Source organism: Thamnophis elegans, chromosome 5 (assembly GCF_009769535.1).
Source record: "Thamnophis elegans isolate rThaEle1 chromosome 5, rThaEle1.pri, whole genome shotgun sequence".
Lineage (NCBI taxonomy): Eukaryota > Metazoa > Chordata > Lepidosauria > Squamata > Colubridae > Thamnophis > Thamnophis elegans.
The window spans coordinates 56,304,636-56,328,052 of NC_045545.1; the positions used below are offsets into that span (position 1 = coordinate 56,304,636).

Below are 23,417 nucleotides of genomic sequence, written 5' to 3' on the forward strand. Positions count from 1 at the left end.
GTGGTTCTCCTCCTATCTCTCGGACAGGTCGCAGTCGGTGTTGGTGGGGGGGCAGAGATCGTCCCTGAGGCCCCTAACTTATGGGGTGCCGCAGGGGTCGGTCCTATCCCCCCTACTATTTAACATTTACATGAAACCGCTGGGCGAGATCATCCGAAGGCACGGGATAAAATATCACCAATATGCGGACGATACACAGTTGTATCTGTCCGCCCCGTGCCAACTCAATGAAGCGGTAGACGTGATGAACCGGGGTCTCGAAGCCGTTAAAGACTGGATGAGAGCAAACAAGCTGATACTCAACCCAGACAAGACTGAGTGGCTGTTGTGTTTTCCTCCCAAAAATTTGACCAACATACCATCACTCAGGCTGGGGGGACAAAACTTACACCCCTCAGAAAGGGCCCGCAACTTGGGAGTCCTTCTGGACCCACAGCTGACTTTTGACCACCATCTCTCAGCTGTGACCAGGGGGGCATTTGCCCAGGTTCGCCTGGTGCGCCTGTTGCGGCCCTACCTGAATCGGGAGGCCCTCACAACAGTCACTCGAGCCCTTGTGATCTCCAGGCTGGAATACTGTAATGTGCTCTACATGGGGCTGCCCTTGAAGAGCATCCGGAGACTTCAGCTAGTCCAGAGTGCGGCCGCGCGAGTGATCGTGGGCGCACCACGGTTCGCCCACATAACACCGATCCTCCGCGAGCTGCACTGGCTACCTGTCGATCTCCGGGTGCACTTCAAGGTCCTACTCACCACCTATAAAGCGCTCCATGGTAGTGGATCTGGCTATTTGAGAGACCGCCTTCTGCCAATTACCTCCCTTCGTCCCATCAGATCGCATAGAGTTGGCCTCCTCCGTATTCCATCCGCCAGTCAGTGCCGACTGGCGACTACCCGGAGGAGAGCCTTCTCTGTTGCGGCTCCGACACTATGGAACAATCTCCCCGTGGAGATTCGTACCCTCACCACCGTCCAGGCCTTCCGCACAGCCCTCAAGAACTGGCTAACCCGTCAGGCCTGGGGATAAGTCTATTTTCGCCCCTCCCGAATGTTGAGTGAATGTTGAGTTTTATTGTTTAATTTACTTTTGTTCACATTTCTTTTTGCACTGTCCTACACTCCCCTTCCTTTGTGATTGTAAGCCGCCCTGAGTCCCCTCAGGGAAAAGGGCGGCCTATAAATGTCCAATAAATCCAAATCCAAAATCACCCTTCTTACACTGGGTGCTCGGGATTACAGGACCCTGGTCTCCAGCTGGTATTGCTTAACGCCAGGTCCGTGGTACATAAGGCTCTCCTCATTTACGACCTCATACAAGAGGGTAGAGCAGACCTGGCGTGAATTACGGAGACCTGGTTGGGCCATGAAGGGGGGTGTTCCCCTTAGTGAATTATGCCCACCAGGCTTCCGGGCGTTTCACCAGCCGAGAGCCCAGGGCAGGGGTGGGAGGTGGTGGCAGTGGTTATTAGGGAAAGTCTCAGACCTCAGGAGGTCACTGTGCCTCAGATAGGCGGGAGTCCCTTTTTGTGAAATGGGGCCTTGGAGTTCAGGTGGGCCTTTTTGTTACGTACCTGTCTCCCTACTACATTTCATCGGCCCTGCCGGAGCTGCTGCATGTGTTAGCTGTATTGGCAGTTGATTTCCCCAGGCTTATGATCCTGGGGGATTTCAATCTGCCTTCCATTGGTGAGACATCTGAGTCAGCTCGGGAGTTCATGGCTTCCATGACGGCTATGGACCTAACTCAGTTAATTCAAGACCGCACCCATAATGGGGGACCCACGCTCGACCTGATTTTTGTCACTGGGCAGTGGACGAATGATTTGGATTTAGGGGATATTTCTATCCAACCCTTGTCATGGTCGGATCATTTCCTCATCAGGCTTGACTTCCATACTGCTACCCCTCACCGCAGGGAGGTGGAACCGACTAGATGGTTCCGCCCCAGGCGCCTGATGGACCCTCCTGATGGAGCTTGGGACTTTTCCTGAATCCCTTGCTCACAACTCTACTGAAGCCCTAGTGGAAGCCTGGGATAGGGTGGCCATGGGGCTTTGGATCGTGTTGTGCCTTTGTAGCCTCTGAACCGGTGTCAATCCCAGGTAGATCCCTGGTTTACCGAGGAGCTCCGGGAGATGAAACGCCAGAAAAGATGCCTAGAGAGCGGTTGGAGGGCTAGCCGGTCCAAATCTTATCGAACACTAGTAAGAATTCATATTAAATCCTACTTAGTGGTGATAAAAGCGGCAAAACAGCAACATTTTTCTGCTCTTATTGCGTCCGCAGATAACTGCCCAGCCGCCCTGTTTAGGGTGACCCGCTCCTTACTTAACCAAGGAGCTGGGAAAGACCCCTTGCAGGGTAGGGCTGAAGAATTTGTTAAGTATCTGCAGGATAAAATCGCTCAGATCCAGACAGGCTTGGACTCTGTCTGGATAGATTCGGGCGAGTCGACGGGGATGAATCTTGTGGAGACCATCTGGGATGAGTTTGATCCTGTGACCCCCGAGGGCATGGACAGGATTATGGGGAGACTCAGTGCTGCCACTTGTGTGCTGGACCCGTGTCCCTCTTGGTTAGTCTCGGCTTCCCGGGAGGTAACACGAGGCTGGCTCCCGGTGATTACCAACGCTTCATTGAGAGAGGGGTTCTTTCCCACTGCCTTGAAGGAGGCGGTAGTGAGGTCCCTCCTTAAGAAGCTTTCCCTGGACCCAGCTTCTTTAGCCAACTATCGTCCGGTTTCTAACCTTCGCTTTGTAGCGAAGGTTGTTGAGAATGCGGTAGCACGTCAGCTTCCCCAGTCCCTGGATGAAGCTGTCTACCTGGATCCGTTTCAGTCGGGTTTCAGGCCCGGATACAGCACGGAGACGGCATTGGTCGCGTTGGTCGATGATCTCTGGCGGGCCCGGGACAGGGGCTGCTCCTCTGTCCTGGTCCTATTAGATCTCTCAGCGGCTTTTGATACCATGGACCATGGTATCCTACTGCGGTGACTCAGGGGGTTGGGAGTGGGGGGCACTGTTTTATGGTGGTTCTCCTCCTACCTGTCGGATTGGTTGCAGTTTGTGTTGACTGGAGGGCAGGGATCGACCCCAAGGCACGTCACTTGTGGGGTGCCTCAGTGGTCGGTTCTCTCACCCCTCCTGTTCAACATATATATGAAACCACTGGGTGAGATCATCCATAGTTTTGGGGTACGGTATCATCAATATGGTGATGATACCCAACTTTTAATCTCTACCCCAAACCACCCAAACGATGCCCTCAACATGATGTCCCGATGCCTGGAGGCTGTGCAGATCTGGATGGGGAGGAACAGGCTCAAGGTCAATCCCTCCAAGACGGAGTGGCTGTGGTTTCCATCATCCCGATTTGTGCATCTTGTTCCATCTTTGATGATAGGGGGAGAAATTTTAGCCCCCCGCAGATAGGGCCCGCAATCCGGGCATCCTCCTGGATACGCGGCTTAGTTTAGAAGAACACCTGACGGCCGTGACCAGGGGGGCCTTTTACCAGGTTCGCCTGGTATGTCAGTTGCGCCCCTTCCTGGATCGGGTGGCTCTGTGCACTCATGCCCTCTTCCTTTCTCGCCTGGACTACTGCAACACTCTACATGGGACTGCCCTTGAAGAGCACCCGGAGGCTTCAACTGGTCCAGAATGCGGCTGCACGGGTTATCATGGGGGCACCTAGGTGCTCCCTTGTTACACCCCTTTCAGGCGGCCTGCACTGGTTGCCGGTTGTCTTCCGGGTGCGATTCAAGGTACTAATTATGACCTTTAGAGGGCTCCATGGCTTAGGCCCAGGGTACCTGCGAGACCACCTACTGCCACCAGTAGCCTCCCATCGTCCAGTGCGATCCCACAAAGTTGGCCTCCTCAGGGTGCCGTTGGCCAGACAGTGTCGGCTAGTGACCCCCAAGGGGAGAGCCTTCTCTGTGGGAGCGCCTTCCCTCTGGAATGAGCTGCCCCCGGAGCTTCGTATAATCCCCGACCTCCGGTCCTTCTGACACGCCCTAAAAAGTTGGCTTTTCCAGCAAGCCAGCCTGGCCTGAAGAAAACAAAACAAATTATTTATCATTGTTAATTTTAATTCAATGTTTTTTAAAAAAATGTTATTGTCACTTTTAATTGGGTTTGGGATATTCTATTTAATTTTTTAAAAACTTTTGTATTATGTGTTTCTTTTAATGTTGTATGCCGCCCTGAGTCCTTGGGAGAAGGGCGGCATATAAATCTAATAATAAACCTAAACAATAACTGCTGGTGAAGCTAGGCCACTGTGTATTAGCCAAATGTTTGCTATATTCTTCAGTCTTCTTTGCCAGTCCAGCACATATACTGAGTTATTATGGAGTGATTATATAGCCAAAGGAAGTTGAAAAGGAACATAAGGTATTGTTATGCATAGATAACAGCAAAGGGGACTAAGGAACATGTCATAAGAAAAAAGAAAAGCTGAAAGGATATTTTCCAAGTAGTCTGGTGAGGACTGAATATGTTCAGTTCCAAAGAATGCTATTGTACAAATTATCTCCCATGAACTTTGCTTATTTTCTCATAACTGCTGTGCTTTTTTTTTTTGTCAGAAACGAAATGGTCATGTGGGAAAAATGGATTATCTACCTAGAAGCAGTCCATCTCATTTCTTTAGTTTAGTGCATATAAATAAAAGGCTCAAAATCCAGACAATATTATTTACTGAGAACGGAAAGGCATTGATTTATATTGCCATTGCATTGTTGCCATAATGATACTTCTGTTCTTCAGCTTTTAAAAAGCTTTAAAATCTTCAAAGGTGAGAAATGTGAAAAACAATGCTCCAGAACTGAAGAAGAGTTTTGTTTCCCTATCTCTTCTTCTTGTTATGTATCTCCTCAAAAAAACGTATTTGATACTTTGTGTATGTTTTGTATGATGCTGATTCTAAGCACTCTAGAAAGAATTGGCTGTTTGGGGCAGGAATATTTAAAATATGCCAGGAGCAATTATGAACGTTTCATTGTTATCGTAAATAGTTTTATTCTCGATTATATAGAATGAATTCTGTAGAGTGCATTACATAACACACCTTATGATAGGTACATTTTCATAGCATTTTAATGTTAGATATTGGTATTATTTTTTCCTCCTGGTGTATTATTCCATTTATTTTGGAATTTTATGTTTGTAGTTTAATCTTTGCTTTTAGAGAAAATTATAACTAAATAAAAAAGATATTTATTTGGCTTTAATAGGTTCTCTGGCTTGTATTCTGCTGCTTTGGTGGAGTATTGTGGATTGTTTTTACAAAAAGAATGGTGAGTGCTTTATATATTTACATTCATTGTTTATACTGAATAAGTAGTTAAAATGCTTCCAGCCCAGTTCTATGAGCCTTTTAGCAAATTCCTAAGAATTTGTATCTTAATTCATACGGAAAACCAGCTAATTCCTATTTGATTTTTTCAAATCTTTGTCTTAGCCCTCAAGACACTTCTCGTAATTATGATTGGGAATTTGATAACTTTCTCTTTACATGCCTCAGCAATAGTAATCTTCAATTTCCAGCATTCAACTGTCAGTGATGTTTAGTGAAGCTGGATTTCATCAATGCCTCTCATAAGTAGAAAACTTAATTAGCTCCCCTTCTATCTCTCTCCCATTTCTGTGCTTTCCAGTTTCTTCGATGAACACTTAATATGAAAGCAATGTTTATTGGGTGGGTTTCTGAAAATAGCATAATATTTTCAGAAAATAATGTTTACCCTATTTTTTTATTCATCCGATTTGTACAGCAATCTGTGTCACCAAACAAGTAACTCTGGGCAACATGCAACAAAACTAAGCAGCCAATAAAAACCTGAACACTCTTATAATCCATAAAAAGACAACAAAACAGAGGAAGAACAAAGAAAGAGCAGACAAAAGGATGTTAATAATAATAACTAATATATAAAAATATATTAGTTCTCTTATTCTCTGGAGCTGCCAGGTCTGCTGACATAATCAGATCTTAAGGGACCTTCAGAAGCTTAGACATTACCTTAATAAACTTTATCACAGCAAAAAAAAAGCCCACTGCCTCAGGGATGCCAAATGTGGGTCCTTAGTCAACAGATCCCAAAACATGTTCCAGTCAGGGCTGTTCTGGCTGTGTTGCTTCCCTGCCCAGCCCCGAGTCATCACAGTTCCCTTTGCTGGAGGTGGTGAGATGGGCAGATGGATTTGGGGAGACAGAGTTTCCCAAGTATCCCAGTTGTATACCAGGAAGGGCTTTCAGTATAAACACCACTACCTTAAATTAGTACCAGAAGCAAATTAGTATCCAATGCAGCTAGCAAAGCAGAGATATAATGTGTGTTCCATCAGCAACATACATAACTGCTTACATTGCTCCATTTGGATCAGCTGAAGCTTTTGGTTAGTCTTCAAGGGTAGCCTCTGTTACAGTGCATTGCACTAATCGAACCAGGAGGTCACAAAGGCATGAGTAACCATGAGTAGGGTCCGTCAATCTGGGAATGGGCCAGAGGTGGGTTCCTACCAGTTCGCACCAGTTCGGTAGAACCGGTTCGTCAAATCTACCAAACCAGTTAGAAGAGGTTCCACCAGTGGCCCCGGAAAGCAGGCCACACCTACAGAAGTGGTTCCAAAAATTTTTGAAACCCACCACTGGAATGGGCACAAATGGCGCACAAAATGAAATTGTGCAAATGCCCTTTACTGCAACTGTCACCTGCTCATCAAGCAGGATTCCTGAATCCAGTGGGACCCTCATATTGAAAGAATGCTTAAGAACATTTCACAATCACTTTTTGAGGGAGAATTGTTTATTCTTAAAATAAGCGTATCAGCCCAAAGTACATTCTTAATTTGTTTTTCTTCCCAATTTTCTCCCTTTGTCTTCTAGTGGTGATATGCTAGTCACCCCCAGACATTCAAAATGGGATCCGCAATAACCAGGAAACAGCAGTATTTCCTAGTGGAATGCTTGTGAAATATACATGCAATCCTGGCTATGCTCTGATTGGAGAGGCAACTATTAAATGTATAGATGATGGCATGTGGTCTTCCATAGCATTTTGTATTTTGGCTCTTCAAATGTTGAGGTATTTTTTTAAGTAAGGAAATTAATCAGAAGATTGACGCACAAAATCTAACAATAAACACTCAGATCATTTTTCCTTTATTTCTTCTTTTTAAATCAGGAGGCAACTGTGGCATCCCCCTCAGGTTAGACTTTGCAGAGCTCACTGATGAGTATCAGAAAATGAATTCCTTTCCTGTTGGGTCGTTGGTACAATACAAATGCAACCCAGGCTAAGTTAAGCATCCTAGAATGAATGCCTCTTCTATATGTATCCGGAATCAGGTTTGGTCAGAAGTTCAAGAATTTTGTAAAAGTTAGTGTTTTTTCTCCTATCTTAAAAATAGGTGGAAATATTCTCCATTTTTTGAATGTTTGTGAATGTGTTCGTATGATATATAGTCATAAATTTCAGTTTTGAATGTTTTAGCATAAGAAAGATATAACTAATTTTCTTTTTTGGTAGAAAAATCATGTGGCCACCCAGGAGAACCAGAAAATGGTAGACTGATTGTATCAGGAGATTTTCTATTTGGTTCTACATTAAATTATACTTGTGAGGAAGGGTAAATATAGACAAAACTTGTATGATTTTCATTTGTTTTGCAATTTTCATCCTGATTTTTCAGAGGAATAGAATTTGAACTGGGATAAGTTTGCCAAGAAAATTGTTATCATGATCAACTGAGCAGTCATAATTCCCAATTAGGTATGTACGTGAGCCTTTTTATATGCTGCTGCATGCACATGCATACTACTACCTTTTCTTATAATCCTTTGGAATGTTCTGTCTGTCTGTCTGTCTGTCTGTCTATCTATCTATCATCTCTATATCTATCTATCTATCTATCTATCTATCTATCTATCTATCTATCTATCTATCTATCTATCTATCATCTATAAACATGACAGTACTGTGGTAATTAGGTGTTCGGCAGAGTGATGGCACAAGGGAAAAAACTCTCTTTGTGTTTAGTTGTTTTGGCATGCAGTGTGTCCTGACAGGAGGAGTTGAAACAGTTGTCCAGGATATGAGGGGGTCTGCAGATATTTTCTCAGTCTCTTTCTGATCCGTGCAATATACAGGTCGTCAATGAAGGCAGGTTGGTTGCTGTTTTTTCTTTCTTTCTGCAGTCCTAACTATCCACTGAACTTTGTCCTGTTTGGTTGCTGTACTAAACCAGACAGTTATAGAAGTGACAGACTCCATAAATCCTCTTAGAACTGTTTCAGTAGTACCTGGGACAGTCTGAACTTTCTGAATTGACACAGGAAGAACATCCTTTGTTGTGCCTTTTTAATGATGGCTCTAATGTTAGGTGTCCATTTCATATCCTGGGAATTATAAAAACCAGAATCTTCATCCCACATACATGCGCATGCATAAAAATGTATTTCATTACACATGTTCACTACACATATGAATTAATATGAATAACTACTGAAGTTTACAAAAATATATACAGCAGTCCTTTTCTGAGATATGTACATGCACTATAACAGGAGTGTCAAACTCAAGGCCCGCGGGTTAGATCTGGCCTGCAGTGTGCTTAGATCTGGCCTACTGGACTGCCCTGGAAAGAGCGAAGGACTGGCCGGTGGTGCCTCTGTCAGCGAAAATAGAGCTCAGGGGGACTGCGGGCAGCCCTTCTGAGCTCCATTTTCATTAGCAGAGGGTTGCAGTCATCACAGCCAAAAATGAAGCTTGGGACCTTGTTTTCACTGGCAGAGCACTCAGACCATCACAGGAGCCCTCAACACGAGTGATATTGAGCTGGCCATGCCCACCCCAGAGGTAAAACACAACCCTGATGTGGCCCTGAATGAAATTGAGTTTCACACCTCTGCCCTATAACACCTTCCCCCAAATGTCCAAATTTGGCTCTGGGTACCAAAATCAGAAAAATTGTATCAAGAACACATAGTTGCCAACAAGTGATTTTGATATTTCCTCCTTGCAATCATTGTCTCCTTCCTACACTACTGCCATTACTACTCTGTCTCTTACTTCACCTACACCTCTTTAATCTTGTAAATTCTAAAGAATTAATTTTGTCATTATATCCAAAAGTCACATTATTTGCCTGAATCCCCTTTTTGTTGTATCTTTGTGGTTTTCCATAGAATCTGTAAAAGGAGAAATATGACTTAAAGTAAAACATATGGATTTTTGATTGATGGGTGTATATATTTATCAAATCTTACCTTAATCGAATACTTTTATATACAGCAATTAGTAGTAGTGCAGTGTTACAATGCAGTATTGCAGGATAATTCAGTTCATTGCCAGGAGTTTGATCACCATTGGCTCAAAGTTGACTCAGTCTTCCATCCTTCAAAACATGGTAAAATGACTTGTTGGAGGCAATATACTGACTCTTTAAACAACTGATAGAGTGCTGTAAAGCACTATATAAGTCTAACTGCTATTGCTATTAGGCACAGGGAAATTGATTGTCTACAGAAAAATCAGAACATTTCAGAGCTTTTAGCATCGTTTTGAGGAACCTGTGGATCTCGTTATTGTATGTTGTTTAAAAATAGCTCCCACTACCTAAGGCCATTCCCAAGGATAGCTGGGCCTGATGGGAATTTGGGAGTCCAGCAGAATCTGTAATGTTCCAATTGTATCAGTTCCCACCTCTCTTTTTTATGCTCATTTGGTGTCATACTTTCAAAGGAAATCAAATAGGGGTTTTTTTGTGGCAATGATTGATCTAAAATGCTATAGTAGTAGATGTCACTGGCTGTGAGCAGAAGAAGCCTTGGTCACAACCAGAAAACAGGAGTATTTCCCAGGGGAATGCTTGTGAAATATGCATGCAATCCTGGCTAAGCTCTGATTGGAGAGGCAACTCTTAATTGCACAAATGCTGGCAGATGGTCTTCTCCTGCCCCTAATTGTGAACGTACCTTTCGTGATCACAACATTTTTTCCCGTAAGCTCTTGAAGGAGTAAGGTCCAGAAACAGAGGAGCCCTCTTCATATGGGTTTCCACTTCTTTACTGAATGAAGTGTTTAGAAAAAAATCCTTAACTTGCTTCAAAAGCTGCTGTCGTGTCTGAAGTGGTGTTGGATTTCCTGCCTAGCAGGGGGTTGGACTAGAAGACCTCTAAGGTCCCTTCCAACTCTGTTATTATGTTCTGTTATCAGAAATATTTAGGGTAGAGTTCAACATTTTATAATTGGTGATTTGAATCTTTAATGAAGGGATCTTGAAAAGGAGGAACTGTTGACAAAAAGCCCTTTCCTTTGGCCATTCCATTTGGGGGAGGGGGATAATTCTGTTGCTCTTCCCATCTCTAGTGTTCACCTGGGAATAGTTGCAGAGAGCTATGAAATGTTTGGGAATGTTTTATTGTGACTGATGTGATATTAGTGTGAATTTAGCCTTTTAAAATCACACATTTAGATTTTACGTTTTTTGAAACAAAATCATGATTTTGTGTTCTACATTCTTGATGAAAGATAGATATCTCATATTTAGAATATGTTTTCATATTACTTTAGTATAAAACTAAATAGGCCATGCCATCAATTATTGGTATTTTTAAACCATGAAGTGTAATTAATGTAAAGATTTTGTTTTCCCCTTTCTAAAGAATTTAAGTTTTCAAAATATATGCACCTAACCTTGTTATTTTTTGTAGGGAAGAAAATAAAGAAACACTGCTCTTTTTATCTTTGGTTGACTGTTCTCTAATTAATACTGCTCTCTAAATAAAACTGAGAGTTATAATAATTATTGTAGATAATCAGATAGAACTAGGAATAATGCAACTTTCCCTATCTATCAACTTGAACATGGCAATAGTAAGTTCAATGATAACACTAATAGTACTAATAATGTTAAAAATAGCTGAAATTTGTTTGTTTCTTTGTTTTGGAGGCACCTGTGCCCTTCCCATTCAGTTAGATTAGACAGATATTGCAGATGAATATAAAAAATAAGTTGTTTCTTCTGGTTCAATTGTGAAATATATATGATCCTGGTTATGTTAGGAATCTTGAACTGAAAATCACAGTGACATGCATTAGGAATCAGATTTGGTCAGAAATTCAAGAATTCTGTCAAAGTGAGTCTTCCTTTACCCTGATCAAACTAAAATAGGATGGAATGGCCTTTCAGTGGGGTATGAAATTATGAAACTTAAGCCTTGGGAGTATATTTGTCAGTTGTTAAAAGACAGATAGAAAACGTGAATCAGTTTTATACATTTTGTGTTATCCAAAACATAACATGAAAAAGTAGAATCTCTCTATTTTCCACTAGGAAAATCATGTGGACATTCAGAAGAACCAGAGGGTGGCAGATTGCTTGTAATAGGAGATTTTCCCCTTGGCTCCACTGTAAATTATCAGTGTGAGGAAGGGTAAGTTTCAAGGAATCCAACACAATTTCCAGTGATGAGAATCTTCCTGTTTCTTTCTTCATCCTTTCAACAGTGTAACCTGAAATTGTCTGGTGAGGACTCTTCAGGGGTGGGCTGGGTGGGGGGTTAGGAAGTCTCACTTTCCTCGTCATTGGGCAAGGCTTGTACCTCAATGGGAAAGAGGCACACATGCAAATGCCAAAGAGTTTTTTTTAATGTTTTATTAAAACACTGCAAACTCCCATTGTCATTCCCCAGATGTCCTAGCAGAGGCTTGTCAGCAAATGGCCCTCCACCAAGACCCAATAAATCAGAGTCCACAAAACCCAGGTCAAGTCTCAAGTCCAGGTTTGGTATCCAAGGTCCAAGTCCAAAATCCAGGCATGAAATCCAAGGTCCAAACATGAGGTCAGAAAATAAGGCACAGGTCCAGAATCAGGAAACATGAAGTCAGATCACATGCACGACAGGGAAGTGAATGGTTGGCTACAATGCCACTTTGCTCCATGTATCAGACTGAATGATTACCAACTGGTGCAACTCATTAGGAGAGGTGAGGCTGCTTCCTTATGAGTAGCCTCACTGATTTCCATGTGCCTGTCTCTGCTACATGTCCTGGGATCTGACAGGGAAGGCAAGTCCTCCTTGTCTCCACTGACATATGCAGCTATACCTCTTCTGCACCCTGTACTTCTGGCTGGTCATCCACATTTCCCAGCTGCAGCTGTATCTCTGCTCTTTCCTCTTCAGCCAGGCACTTGTCTAGTCACTATCGCATCAGCCCTTCCAATGTTCCTGGGCTCTCCTTCTCTTGCCCATCTATTCCTGAAATGGCATCTTCTGCATCCTACCCACACTGCTCTGTGTCCTTTTCCAAAATCCCCACAGCTGGCTCTTGTTGTCTGAGCCGACATCCAGTGGAGCCTGTCCTGACCAGGTTGGAAGGCTTCAGCCTGCTTTTGCATCTTTCTCTTTCAATCTCCCTTGTTTTCCTCAAAATAAGACCTCCTCGGATAATAAGCGAAATCGTTCTTTTGAGCTCATGTGCTAAAATAAGCTCTCTCTCGAAAATAAGTCCTCTCTGGAAATATTGCAACACAGCAGCAGCCACGAGGTGACCAGCTCGCCACCTCCTGCACCTCAAAAATATAAAACCTCCCTGAAAATAAGGCCAGGTACTTATTTCGGGGGTCAAAAAAAAAATAAGATCCTGTGTTATTTGGGGGGAAACACAGTAAGTTTGCTAAGCCAAAATCATAATTAAAAATTAACTAAACAGAATGATAATGAAGGACCACTGTCAGGTACACAGTGTGTGTCAATGAACAGTGGAGTTAAACATGTTCTTCCTTCTGATACATTTTCTCTAGAAAATAAATCAGTGGGAAATTTCTCCTTCCATTGTATGATTATAAATATATTGGACTTTTGCCAAAATAAGACTTAGCAATTATGAAAACTAATTTCTCCTGCACATTTCTATTTTGCCTTCTAGCAATCTGTCTCTACACATACACATATGTTGTCTGTCTACACGTATGAATACATATAATTATCAATTGACATCACATGAATAAAAAAGCATGGGATGAATGAATACTAAAATACTGTATGAGGTCCTTGGTCATCTTTATCTGTGCATTTTATTCAGACCTGAAGGTTACCTCAGAACTGAAACAACTCTAAGCAGCTCATTTTGAATTAGAGTAGACAAAGGGATGTATTGAATTTTTAAATGCAATTTGTAAATATCCCAGAATGAAGCCCCAGATATATCATGTTAATGAATGATGAATGTGATGTAATAATTAGTTATGATCTAGGTCCTGCTCCAAAAATATAGTTAAAACCTGTAGCACCCAATAAAGTACCTTGTACAAAAAAAATGTTTCCTGTCCAGGATAATTTTTGATAGCATGGGAGTGTTTTCTTCTAAAACTATGATGGCCAGGCTACAAATAAGTTATTGGTCTATTATACAGGTGTTAAACTCAACAGCGTCACCTGATGTATCGCTACAATTTTTCCTTTCATGGAGCAGGGGTGGGCATGACCTGTGCATGATGCGTCCAGCCCACGGACAGCCAGTTTGACACCCTTGGTCTATTAGTAGTTTTTTTCCTCCCCAAAATCTTTTAACATTTAGGTAGAGGCAGATTATCAGTAAGGGTGAAAGTGTGGACAAAAGTTAAGATGAAAATAAATTAACTTTCCCGTTTTCTATTATTTTTATTTAAACTTCTCTAATAAAAACGTTTTTGCTTTATCTCTTTGAATGGTATTACTGCATCTCAGGCAATCTTCTTACAACTCTCGAGTTGTAAAGGCAAGTGTGGCTCTTTCCTGCAAAAATAGTGTCTAAGAACTTTTATTCAACTTTGATTTTCAGTGGATGGCTGCCCGCTCCCACCACTTTCTGATAGCACCAGATCAGAAAAAAAAGTGTGATTCAGATTAGTGCTAATGTGATTCTGGAGTCTGGAAATGGCTATGTCAGGCATGATTCTTCTCCTATTCAAGCGCAGCAGATAGGATGGGATGCCCCTGTGCCAGCTTGTACACAGATTAAGCATGGTAAATTGGAAATTAGGCCTTAAAGATTTGACAGAGAATTTAATTTTATATTGTTTGGAGAGCCTCTCAAAAATACTTTCAAGAACTAGTACATTTAATTGTCCCCTTTGCTGATAGTTTGTTACTCTTGTTTTGCTTCTTTCTTTAGGCTCCTACAATTTTGCTACCATAGGTTTTGGTAAGTAATTTCTAGACGCTCCCATTGAATGCAGAAAGGCATTGTGGACCTTGCATTCCATAAACAGTGGATAAGATAGGTCAGTGGCTACTAGTCAAATGTTTTCCCTGTTCTTTAGTTGTCTTTGTCAGATGAGCATATATAATACAGAACACTCATGATAATGTAGCAAAAAGAAGATGAGAAAGGAAAAGGTATTCTTTTCCATATGATAATAGCAAAGTTGTCGAGCAACTTGACATAAGAAAAAGGGGGAAAAAAGAACTTTTCATTGTGATTCTAAATATTTTGATTTTTGTAGAATGGGTTCTACAGTGCATTACATAAATACCTTAGGATGCATCCATTTTCATTGCATTTTAATGTTACAAAATTTTATTAATTTTCTCACTTCAATTTAATTTATAATAAAATCAGTTCTTTCTTTAACCTTTCATTTTAGAGAAAATCGTAACTAAATAAATATATTTACTTGGTTTTAAGAGGTTCTGTGAGAAGTATCCTATTGCTTTTCCTCATTTTTGGTGGTGCAATGTGGATTGTCCTTTTGCAAAAGAAAAAAAGGTGAGCATTTATTTGTTTACATTATTTATACTGAAGGAAGTGTTAATAATAATTTGAGATTCATATTCTACCAAATATCAATAATGGATATATGCACTGAAATCAGGTATTTTGTGAGGAAAAGGTTTTTGCCATTCCAATCAGCACATCTATTTTGAGTTTAGCATTGGTAAAATAAGGCAGGCCATTAATTCACAGGAATTCTCATCTGCCTATTTCAAACAATGCATTTAAATGTATTTTTAAGTCTTTTAATTTGGTTTATCTTCTCAAGTATATGTTCTCCCAATTAATTTAGCAATTGTACCTGTGAAGCCCAAAGAAAGTATTGTGTTGCTAGTTATGAAGATTCTCCACTGTAAAAAGAAAACTTTGTCTTCATAACTACAGGCAATAATCTCATGGTAAGGTTACTATTTTAAGATGAAAATACATTATTTGTATAAATATGATTGAGTCAGATGGTTTAAAATAACTTATAGCACATATATAATTTGGGGATGGGCATGCTATTGTGCAGCAACTTCTTTGGTAGGTAAATTTCTTTGTACCATCAACCAGTTACAAAGTAGCTGACGTCAGTTGTGTATTTTGTTTTGTTTACAAGTGATTTTTCTACGGTACCTTCCTTTTATTTCTGTGTTGCATATAAAATGCCTTTTTATATTTACTGAAATTCTTCTTGTTCAATGAAATGTCATTATTACTTTTTCATAGGACAAGATATTATTCTTAATTGGCAATTTCTTCTGAGCAAGCTAGCAACAAATAATCATGCTGACATTGATGGTTATGTTATGAGAAGTAATGAATGTATAATATACTCCTGGAAAATAAATATGAAGCAGTGATTGATATGTCGTAGCTGATATGATTTTGATATAAAAATCAAGAGCCATACATGCTTAAAAAGTAATGGATTATGTCAAAATGATTGTGCTACAAAAGCTAAAATTATCAGATAACATTCTCTTGAAGTACATACCAGTACAAGGAATTTGACAACTTAACAATATAAATGGATTCTTCATGCCCTTATTATGACCAGAAGACTGATATTTGGAAAGATAAATGTATGTCCCCCTTTACTCAATGGACTGAAAACTTGGTTGCAGTTGTCGCTCATGAGCGAATTGCTTATAGAAGATTGTGTGTGGGCAAATATATTGAAATATGGGGCATTTGTAGAGAATAGGTTAAAAGTTGTGTGAATGTATCATACACATTTTGAATATTTGCATTAGAGAGGGATTTGTGACCATTTATTGTTGACATATATTATTCTTTTTGCATTTTCTTACTTTGTTATAGCACTTTGTTTTTTCTCCGATAATGTATTATGATCACTATTTTTTGTTTTGTTATAAAACATACATGCATAAATGTTTTATTACTCTGGCCTTTGGCCTTAGGCGAGACAGCCCTCTGAGACCTGCCCACTTCATTATGCTTGTCATCTTTTATTTATGTTGTATTTTTTGTGTGTGTGTGATGTGTTTTGATTGTTGTAAGCTGCCCAGAGTTGTTGAGAGTCTGGCAGTATACTAATTTAATTATCCAGTCATATTCCATATTCATTAAGCAGGAAATACTTCAAGTGCGTTGAGCAAGTTATGGTACTAGGATATACAATAAATAGTAATAATCAATTTTTCTTTTTAGAAATTATTAAAACAATTCTAAATTCAATCCGAAAATAAATTTCCAAACAAAAAATAAACTAGTCTTTGTTGTATTTCTTTTTTTTGGGTGGGTGGAGTGGGGAGAAGACTTTTGGAGAAAAAGGACGGCGCAGATTAAATTATGAACATGGGCACAGCTTTGAAACTTAAGTCAAGGCAGAACCTTCCGGTAAAGCGCTGCGTCCGCCAGGGCTTCTTCACGCCATTCAGTCCAATGGAACAGCAAGAGAACCTGGTAGGAACTTCTGAGATTCCTACATTAAATTGTTAATCTCTCCTATCAAGTTTGCTGATTAAAAAAGCGCTTGGTGTCATTTCAGCCTGACGGTCTCCAAACGGCAGCTACCTCGCCTCTCCCTTTTGCTTCTGCCGCTTGACTGCTATCCAGAGCAATTTCGCCAGCCTACCTATGAATGCTCAACGTATCTGAACTATCCAGAGGTCAAGTCAAGCTCGCCGCAAACCTTTCAAGATCTATCCTATGGAGATTCTCTGCTATCAAGGTCCTGGTTGTCCCAAAGGTGCTTTTTCCAAGAGGCAATTCGGCTTTCCGGTTTTCCTTTGAAGACGTTTCGCTTCTCATCCAATAAACTTATTCAGCTCTAAATCTATCTAGATCTTATTTGTACTTCCATCTGCAGTCTACTTGTCCCTGCGCAGGCGGCCTAAATGGAAATGAAAAGCAAGACCGGCGGGGGTACGACAGCCCTCTCCACCCCGCCGTGGCCGGAGCTGGCACTCGAGCCCTGGAACGCCCCGCCCCCAACAATCTCCGCGCGCCGGATTCCCACGCTTCTTCGTCCTGCGTGTTGAGCGCCATGTCGCGGCGACGTCGCCGCCCTTCGCGGCTTCTCGCGATTTTGGCGCTGGCGGCGATGAGTTGGGCCTGGCGAGGTGAATGTGATGCGCGTTCTCCTCACGCGGTAGCGGGGTTGTCTCTGGCGAGAAGGAGGTGGGGCGTTTCGTCTCCGCCTGCTTCCCCGGCGCAACCTGCCAGGGCGCCGGAGGCCTGAAAAGGCAGGTGGCGATAGCGGTCTCGGATCGGAATCCCACGCTTGGCTTGCCTCGACGTCCTCTAGGCCAGGCGTCTCCAAACTTAAGATTTACGGACTGCGGGTTGACGTTCGCAAGTCTTTAAGGTTGCCAAGGTTGGAAATCCCTGCTCTAGGCTTCCGCTTCTGGAAGAGCCTGAGGCGGGCGGGGCTCGTGGCGTAAAAGGCAAAGGCTGTCTCGGCCAGCGTTTTTCGGATGGCGTTTTTTGGGGGGCGGGCATGACGCGTTGGAGGTGCAAATAGACTGGCGCCGTTTCTTGGCGCTTGCTGACCTATTAACGGCAGGAGACATGGGGGTGGCTAGATTTTAAACCAGATTTTCTCAACTTCGATGACAGTGAGATGCGCGAACTTCTGTTCCCAGAATTCACCAACGTCTGGGTTTAAGGAATTCTGGAAATGGAAGTTCACACATCACACAACACTATGAAGTGGTATATAACTAAGTCTAACTGCTATTCCTACTGCTATAAGAAGCAGGCTAGGAATTATTGATGACAGAAATAGAATTGAATGCTTTTAGATATGATTACCCAATCAAGCAACATTGGTGTCCAACCACAAATGAACTCTAAAACTGCTATAACAATTGAATGTATAACTACATTAAAAATTCATGAGCTATTGGAGGATATTATTGTTTTTCCCTAGAAAGTCTTTAATCGGATACCCTGATTTATTCAGTACTAGCTGATAACCATGGATTGCCTGAGTATTTATAGACATCAATGTATTTGTTTGACCGAGCCATTGAGAGGGACCTTTCTTCTCCCTACTCCAATGTGCTCCCATCATCCCTGCCCTCTCCCTTCCCCCTCTCATGTGCTCCTCTTTCCTGCCCTGTTTACCAAATCCATGAGGCCTTCCCCCTTTGGTCCCCTGGAGGGCGAACATCATGGCTGGCTTTTCAGAGAAAGCTGTGAAGGAATGTCTTCACAAACAATTGCCACTCTAGGACGCTGCACTCGCTCTCCTTAACAGCCCAGGCTCTCCCTTCCCTCTCCCATGACATCACAAACAATTGCCGCTCTAAGACCTGTACATGCTCTCCTTAACAGCCCAGGTTCTCCCTTCCCCCTCCCATGACACCACAAATAATTGTCATTCTAGTATGCTGCACTTGCTCTCCTTAACGGTCCAGGCATTCCAGAGTTATGCTGGAACACAGACACACCCCAGGGGTGTCTTACCACCCCCACCCCCCAGTATTTGTTTCCAGAAGGTAAGTCATCTGTGTACCAAATTTGGTTGAAATTGCTCAAGGCGCTCCAGAGTTATGCTGGAACAAACATAATTATATATAATTATGTGTGTATATGTATATGTATATGTGTGTGTATGTATGTGTGTATGAGTGCATATGTATGTACGTACATATACATACAACAAATGTATGATGTCTGGTACTGCCGAAGTATTACTAGACCCAGCTTACTGAATAATTAAAGGTGAATCATATCAATTGGTCTTAGATACTCACAGCATACTTCTTCTCTGGATACACTGGTTAAATAAAGGAATAGGACTTATTAGACTGGTTCCCTCCCTCCTTCCCATGATTGGTTCCTGCTAGGTGCTGATAGAGAAGACAGAACACATTCCAGACTCTTGTATGTGACTTACGTTAGGGCTCCTTCTTGCTCCTTACTCTGTTTCGTATTTATGTGAAGCTGATAGGTGAGGTCATCCATCATTTTGGGTTCAGGTATCATCAATATGTGCGTGTTATCCAAATGTATATTTCAATCTGAGACTGGCCAGACAATACTTGAATAATGTAAAGGCCTGATGAAGAGGTTCAAGTTAAACCCCCCCCCCCTCTTAAAGTTGGCTACAAACCTGTGTCTTTTAAACTGTCACTCGTGCTTGGGAACCCCGCACATGGAATTTTGTACTGCACTCTACTTAATGCTGTCATTGAAAGCTATCCAGAACCTGCACCTGGTATATAATTCAACAGGATGGGTGATTATGGACATGGCATATAATTTACTTCATGAGCTGAAGTGTTTATCTAAATGGCTGTCTGTCTTTTGTAGTTTCTGTGAGATTGTAATGGCTGGCAAAGTAGGCATGATTCAGGTCTTCTCTGTTAAGCCATTCCATTTGGTGGGATTCAAGGAGCCTTGCATGCTAGCACCTGCCATTGAGAACACCATCTCCCCTGAGATTTATCTGTAGATGGTATTTAAAAGAGACTTGAAATCTTGGCTGTTCCCTCAGACCTTGGCCTGAACAACTAGTGGGTTCTCTGTATTTCTTTTGGATAAAATAGCTTTTACTTTTGGATTTTTGGTGTTTCCCATTTGTATTTTATCTCTACTTTATTTGTACTTTTTATTCTACACTACACAGAACCATTAGAGTTAGGTAACCTTATACATCTTATAAAATTAGTTAGTCAATCAATATATCATTTCAGCTTCAAGAAAAGATTTTTCTAGTTATATCTACATATGTCATGGTTTAAGAAATCTGGTAAGCTAATAATATAGTGTGGATTTTTGTTCATTTTATTGGGAGTTGTAGCTAATCTTGCAAAGAATAGACTAAAGGAAGATTTCGAGTATTAGCTCACATTGCTTTGAGTAGTAAAAGAAGTAGCGGGACATTCCTTGTATAAATAAAACAATCTGTTTTAGTCATAGTATTAATAGATATGCCTATTGAGGCAACATGCATAGATTAGGAAACAGTTCTTTACTGATCTCCCTCTCTTTCTCTGTATGTACTGTATATACATATTCATATATTCATATTCCTTTTTTCTACATGCATAGTGATTACACATGATTTTAATGTTAGATAAGCCGCAGATATTATTCTTTTATGAAATAGATAAAAGGATTGCTGATCCAACATTAAAACACCGCCTCTTTCCTTGATCCACTATTTGAAGGATAGTAAGTTAAATTGTTTAGGATTTTATTCAGCTTGGATAGCTAGTATCCTTTAGCTACCAGAAGTATTTTGAATAGCTCCATTGAAAACAAGGGCTGCACATAAAATTTATTTAATGCTGCCTGCTACCCCAAAACAGCCCATTCTATAGGACAGCACTGTTCCACATGAGGCTTGATAATCTCGTTGTAGAGAATTGTATAACAATGACATTCCAGTGAAACCTCTTTTTAGCTGCTGATTAAGAATTGCCATAGTTAAGAACATATAGTAGTAGTGGCTAACTTAAGACAGATAAAGCTCCACTTAATGATTTAATATCTCAGATAATAAAGGATAATTTGGATTAGTGAGCTTCTGTTTTGGCTTTGCTGTTTTGTTCATAGATAACTAAATCAATGCATTTAAAGTACCCAGTTTTAAAAAGGGAAAAGAGATGACTCAAGAAATCAGACCATTAGTGTTGGAAATTCACGAATTGCTTAGGAGAACCTGGTGGAAAAAGCAAGTGGCTTCTTGAAGGGATAAGTCACCTGTACACCAACAATTGGAGCTTTGCTTTTTCCATATTTCTATACACAGGTATATTGATTTCAAATTGGTATTTAGATCTGTTTATCATTTTAAACTTTATTTTGATACCTATGTTTGTATATTTCATGATTTTAAAAGGATTTATCTTTTTTTTCAAATCTTCGGGTTGCTTTAAAAATGAATCTTCTAAGATGAGAACAGTGAAAAGAGAATATTTGCTAACTTCATAGGAGTTTGCATATAATAGATCCATGGAAAAGATCTATAAATGCACTGTAAAATATTTTGTTGCATGATTTAATTATTAGTAAAACATGCTTTATTCTGTTTATTTTTTATATATATCATTTTTACTCCTATTGTTTTATATGACATCTTTAACAATTGTTTTTTTCCCCTCCCAGAACACTGTCCTATTTATACCTTACCAGTATTTGAAGGTTCTGAACCAATATTTTCTTACCCACACATTACATATTATTATCAGGTTTTCTACAAGTGCAAACTAGGATTTAAACCAATCAATGAAAGTCGAACCTTCTTGATGTGTCATAAGCGTGCCTGGGTACCAAATAAAGACGTATGCAAAAGTATGTCTTTTTCTTATTAGAAAAATGCATTTGTTTTTGTTCTGTTTAAAGAATATTAGAAGACTTAAAATATATATTAAAAAACCACCAAGGACCTCCTATTAGGTGGTTGTTGTGATGCTTTCTTTGAAATATGCTAAAGTTGACAGTTCTGGCTGAACAAAGTGGAGGATTGCTGGGTGGTGAAAGAAAAGCTCTGACTCTGCTGACCTCTAGTGGTTATTTGGATTTTTCACCCTGACACTTGGTCCTACATAAGCAGTGCTATAATGGGGAAAACATCCCACAATTGTATGATATGGTTTTGATTAATGTTCATTAAGTATATAAATATCAGTTATTGTGTCTTGATTATTTGTGAATTTGTGATTTAAAAGATATCATGGGACTATAGGGCCTTGGTTTCTTTGTCCTGAGCTGACAGAAGGGAAAAGAGTTGGGGGATATATCATCTGATCCTGTGCATTTTTTACCATGAAGTCTCAGTTCTGACTCACTGAGCTTAATCAGTTTATCTAGTAATTTATACATATATTTCAGGATAAAATTATAGCTTTTGATCTGTAAAGATCCACTCATGATTGGATTAAAATGCTCAATTGCTTCAATATTTATATGGAAGTTGTGTATAGATTTGCAGGAAATCATATTATAAAATTTGGTAGTGGATTTAGAATAGAAAAACCTTGAGAAGTATCACATGAGAAAAAATATTGAAGAATATTTGCAGTAATAAGTAGAACTGGGTGGTAATCTATTTAAATTGACAAAATGTTTTATGTTTTTATGTGGTAAAATAATGTATTTAGGAATACTGCCTACTGGATAACCATAATACTGCGACATACATAATTAAACTTAGTTCTGTTCACAATAGTGTCAAGTTTGTTTATATTTGAGTATCAGAAATATTCATACAATTTACACATATGCTCTCCTGCCTCCCCACTCCCCCCAGCAATATGTATCTCAAGCTACAAGGGATAGATTGAGCAAAAGAATACATTAAATTTGATGTCTCGAGTTGTCTTCCCTAAGCTAAATGAAGAAATATGTTTAAATGTTATTACTTTGTATGCTGCACAAGAAAAAAAAGGTTTCTTCCTCTAGCATGCATGGTCCCTCTTGAAACACTTATTTTTTTGGTAGCATGAGTAGATTGAATTTTTTAGAATTGATCAATGTCCAGTGTTCATTCAAAACAGTTGTATTTTTTCCCCCTTATATTGGTTTTGAATGTCATTTCCACATAGAAATGGTGAGTAGCATATTTATATTCTATATATATTGTATATTTTGAATGTTCTTTGGTTGAAGCATGTTCTTCTCAAATGGACTTTTTTAAAAACTACAACATGCTGAAAATACCTTCAGAGAAAACATCATTGGATAGCAAGTTGAGCAGCATATAATTTTTATAAATAAATATTGTGTAGTGTGTAGGTGTTATATCTTGTAAGAAAAATCTGTTAAGAATATATGAAGATACATGGTAGTGTTGGTAACTGCTATAGGTTTTTTTTTCTACACATAGGATTTGTTCCTTTTCTCTACCTTGGTCCCAAATCTTAGTCTTTCCGTCCTTCTCTCTATTCTAAGAAAATACTATACTGTTTTTTCTGCTGAGTAGAATGGAACACAGTTTTATATTGTCTGAAAAATTAAATAACCAACAATGATAACCAAATAACCCAACATTAATGGAAAAAGATTGAATTAAAGAGAGAATGTGAGTTGGACCTTGTAATAAGAGAGCGTAGCACTCTTACAGATCTTTTTTTCTATCAGTGCATTCTCAGGCATTTAAATGACAATTTTTGGCTTATCCTGAGGACACTGACGAGTTTCAGTTGATTCACAGTACTTATCTGGAAGCAAGTCACCACTTCCATTATCTCTT

The 23,417-nt window shown here is 40.3% G+C and overlaps 2 protein-coding genes across 24 annotated transcripts in view; both read left to right on the forward strand.

Moving 5' to 3' along the window:
- The window catches only part of LOC116508920 (complement component receptor 1-like protein), a 47,185-nt gene extending 31,679 nt beyond the window's left edge, over positions 1-15,506 (forward strand). For 2 of the 18 annotated variants that reach the window (XM_032217740.1, XM_032217758.1), the window contains 7 exons: positions 4,589-4,797; positions 5,237-5,299; positions 6,892-7,090; positions 7,190-8,171; positions 11,343-11,442; positions 13,832-14,758; positions 15,476-15,506. The gene's annotated coding sequence lies outside the window, so the exon portion shown is untranslated. The remainder of the gene's footprint in view (positions 1-4,588; positions 4,798-5,236; positions 5,300-6,891; positions 7,091-7,189; positions 8,172-11,342; positions 11,443-13,831; positions 14,759-15,475) is intronic. The other 16 variants (XM_032217745.1, XM_032217751.1, XM_032217749.1 and 13 more) reach the window with 16 other exon arrangements.
- Positions 15,507-18,821: 3,315 nt separating this feature from the next.
- Positions 18,822-23,417, forward strand: part of LOC116508924 (complement receptor type 2-like) — a 59,375-nt gene continuing 54,779 nt past the window's right edge. For all 6 annotated transcript variants that reach the window (XM_032217767.1, XM_032217771.1, XM_032217769.1 and 3 more), the window contains exon 1: positions 18,822-21,517. In XM_032217767.1, the coding sequence (XP_032073658.1) occupies positions 21,472-21,517 (46 nt within the window). In that variant the 5' untranslated portion in view covers positions 18,822-21,471. The remainder of the gene's footprint in view (positions 21,518-23,417) is intronic.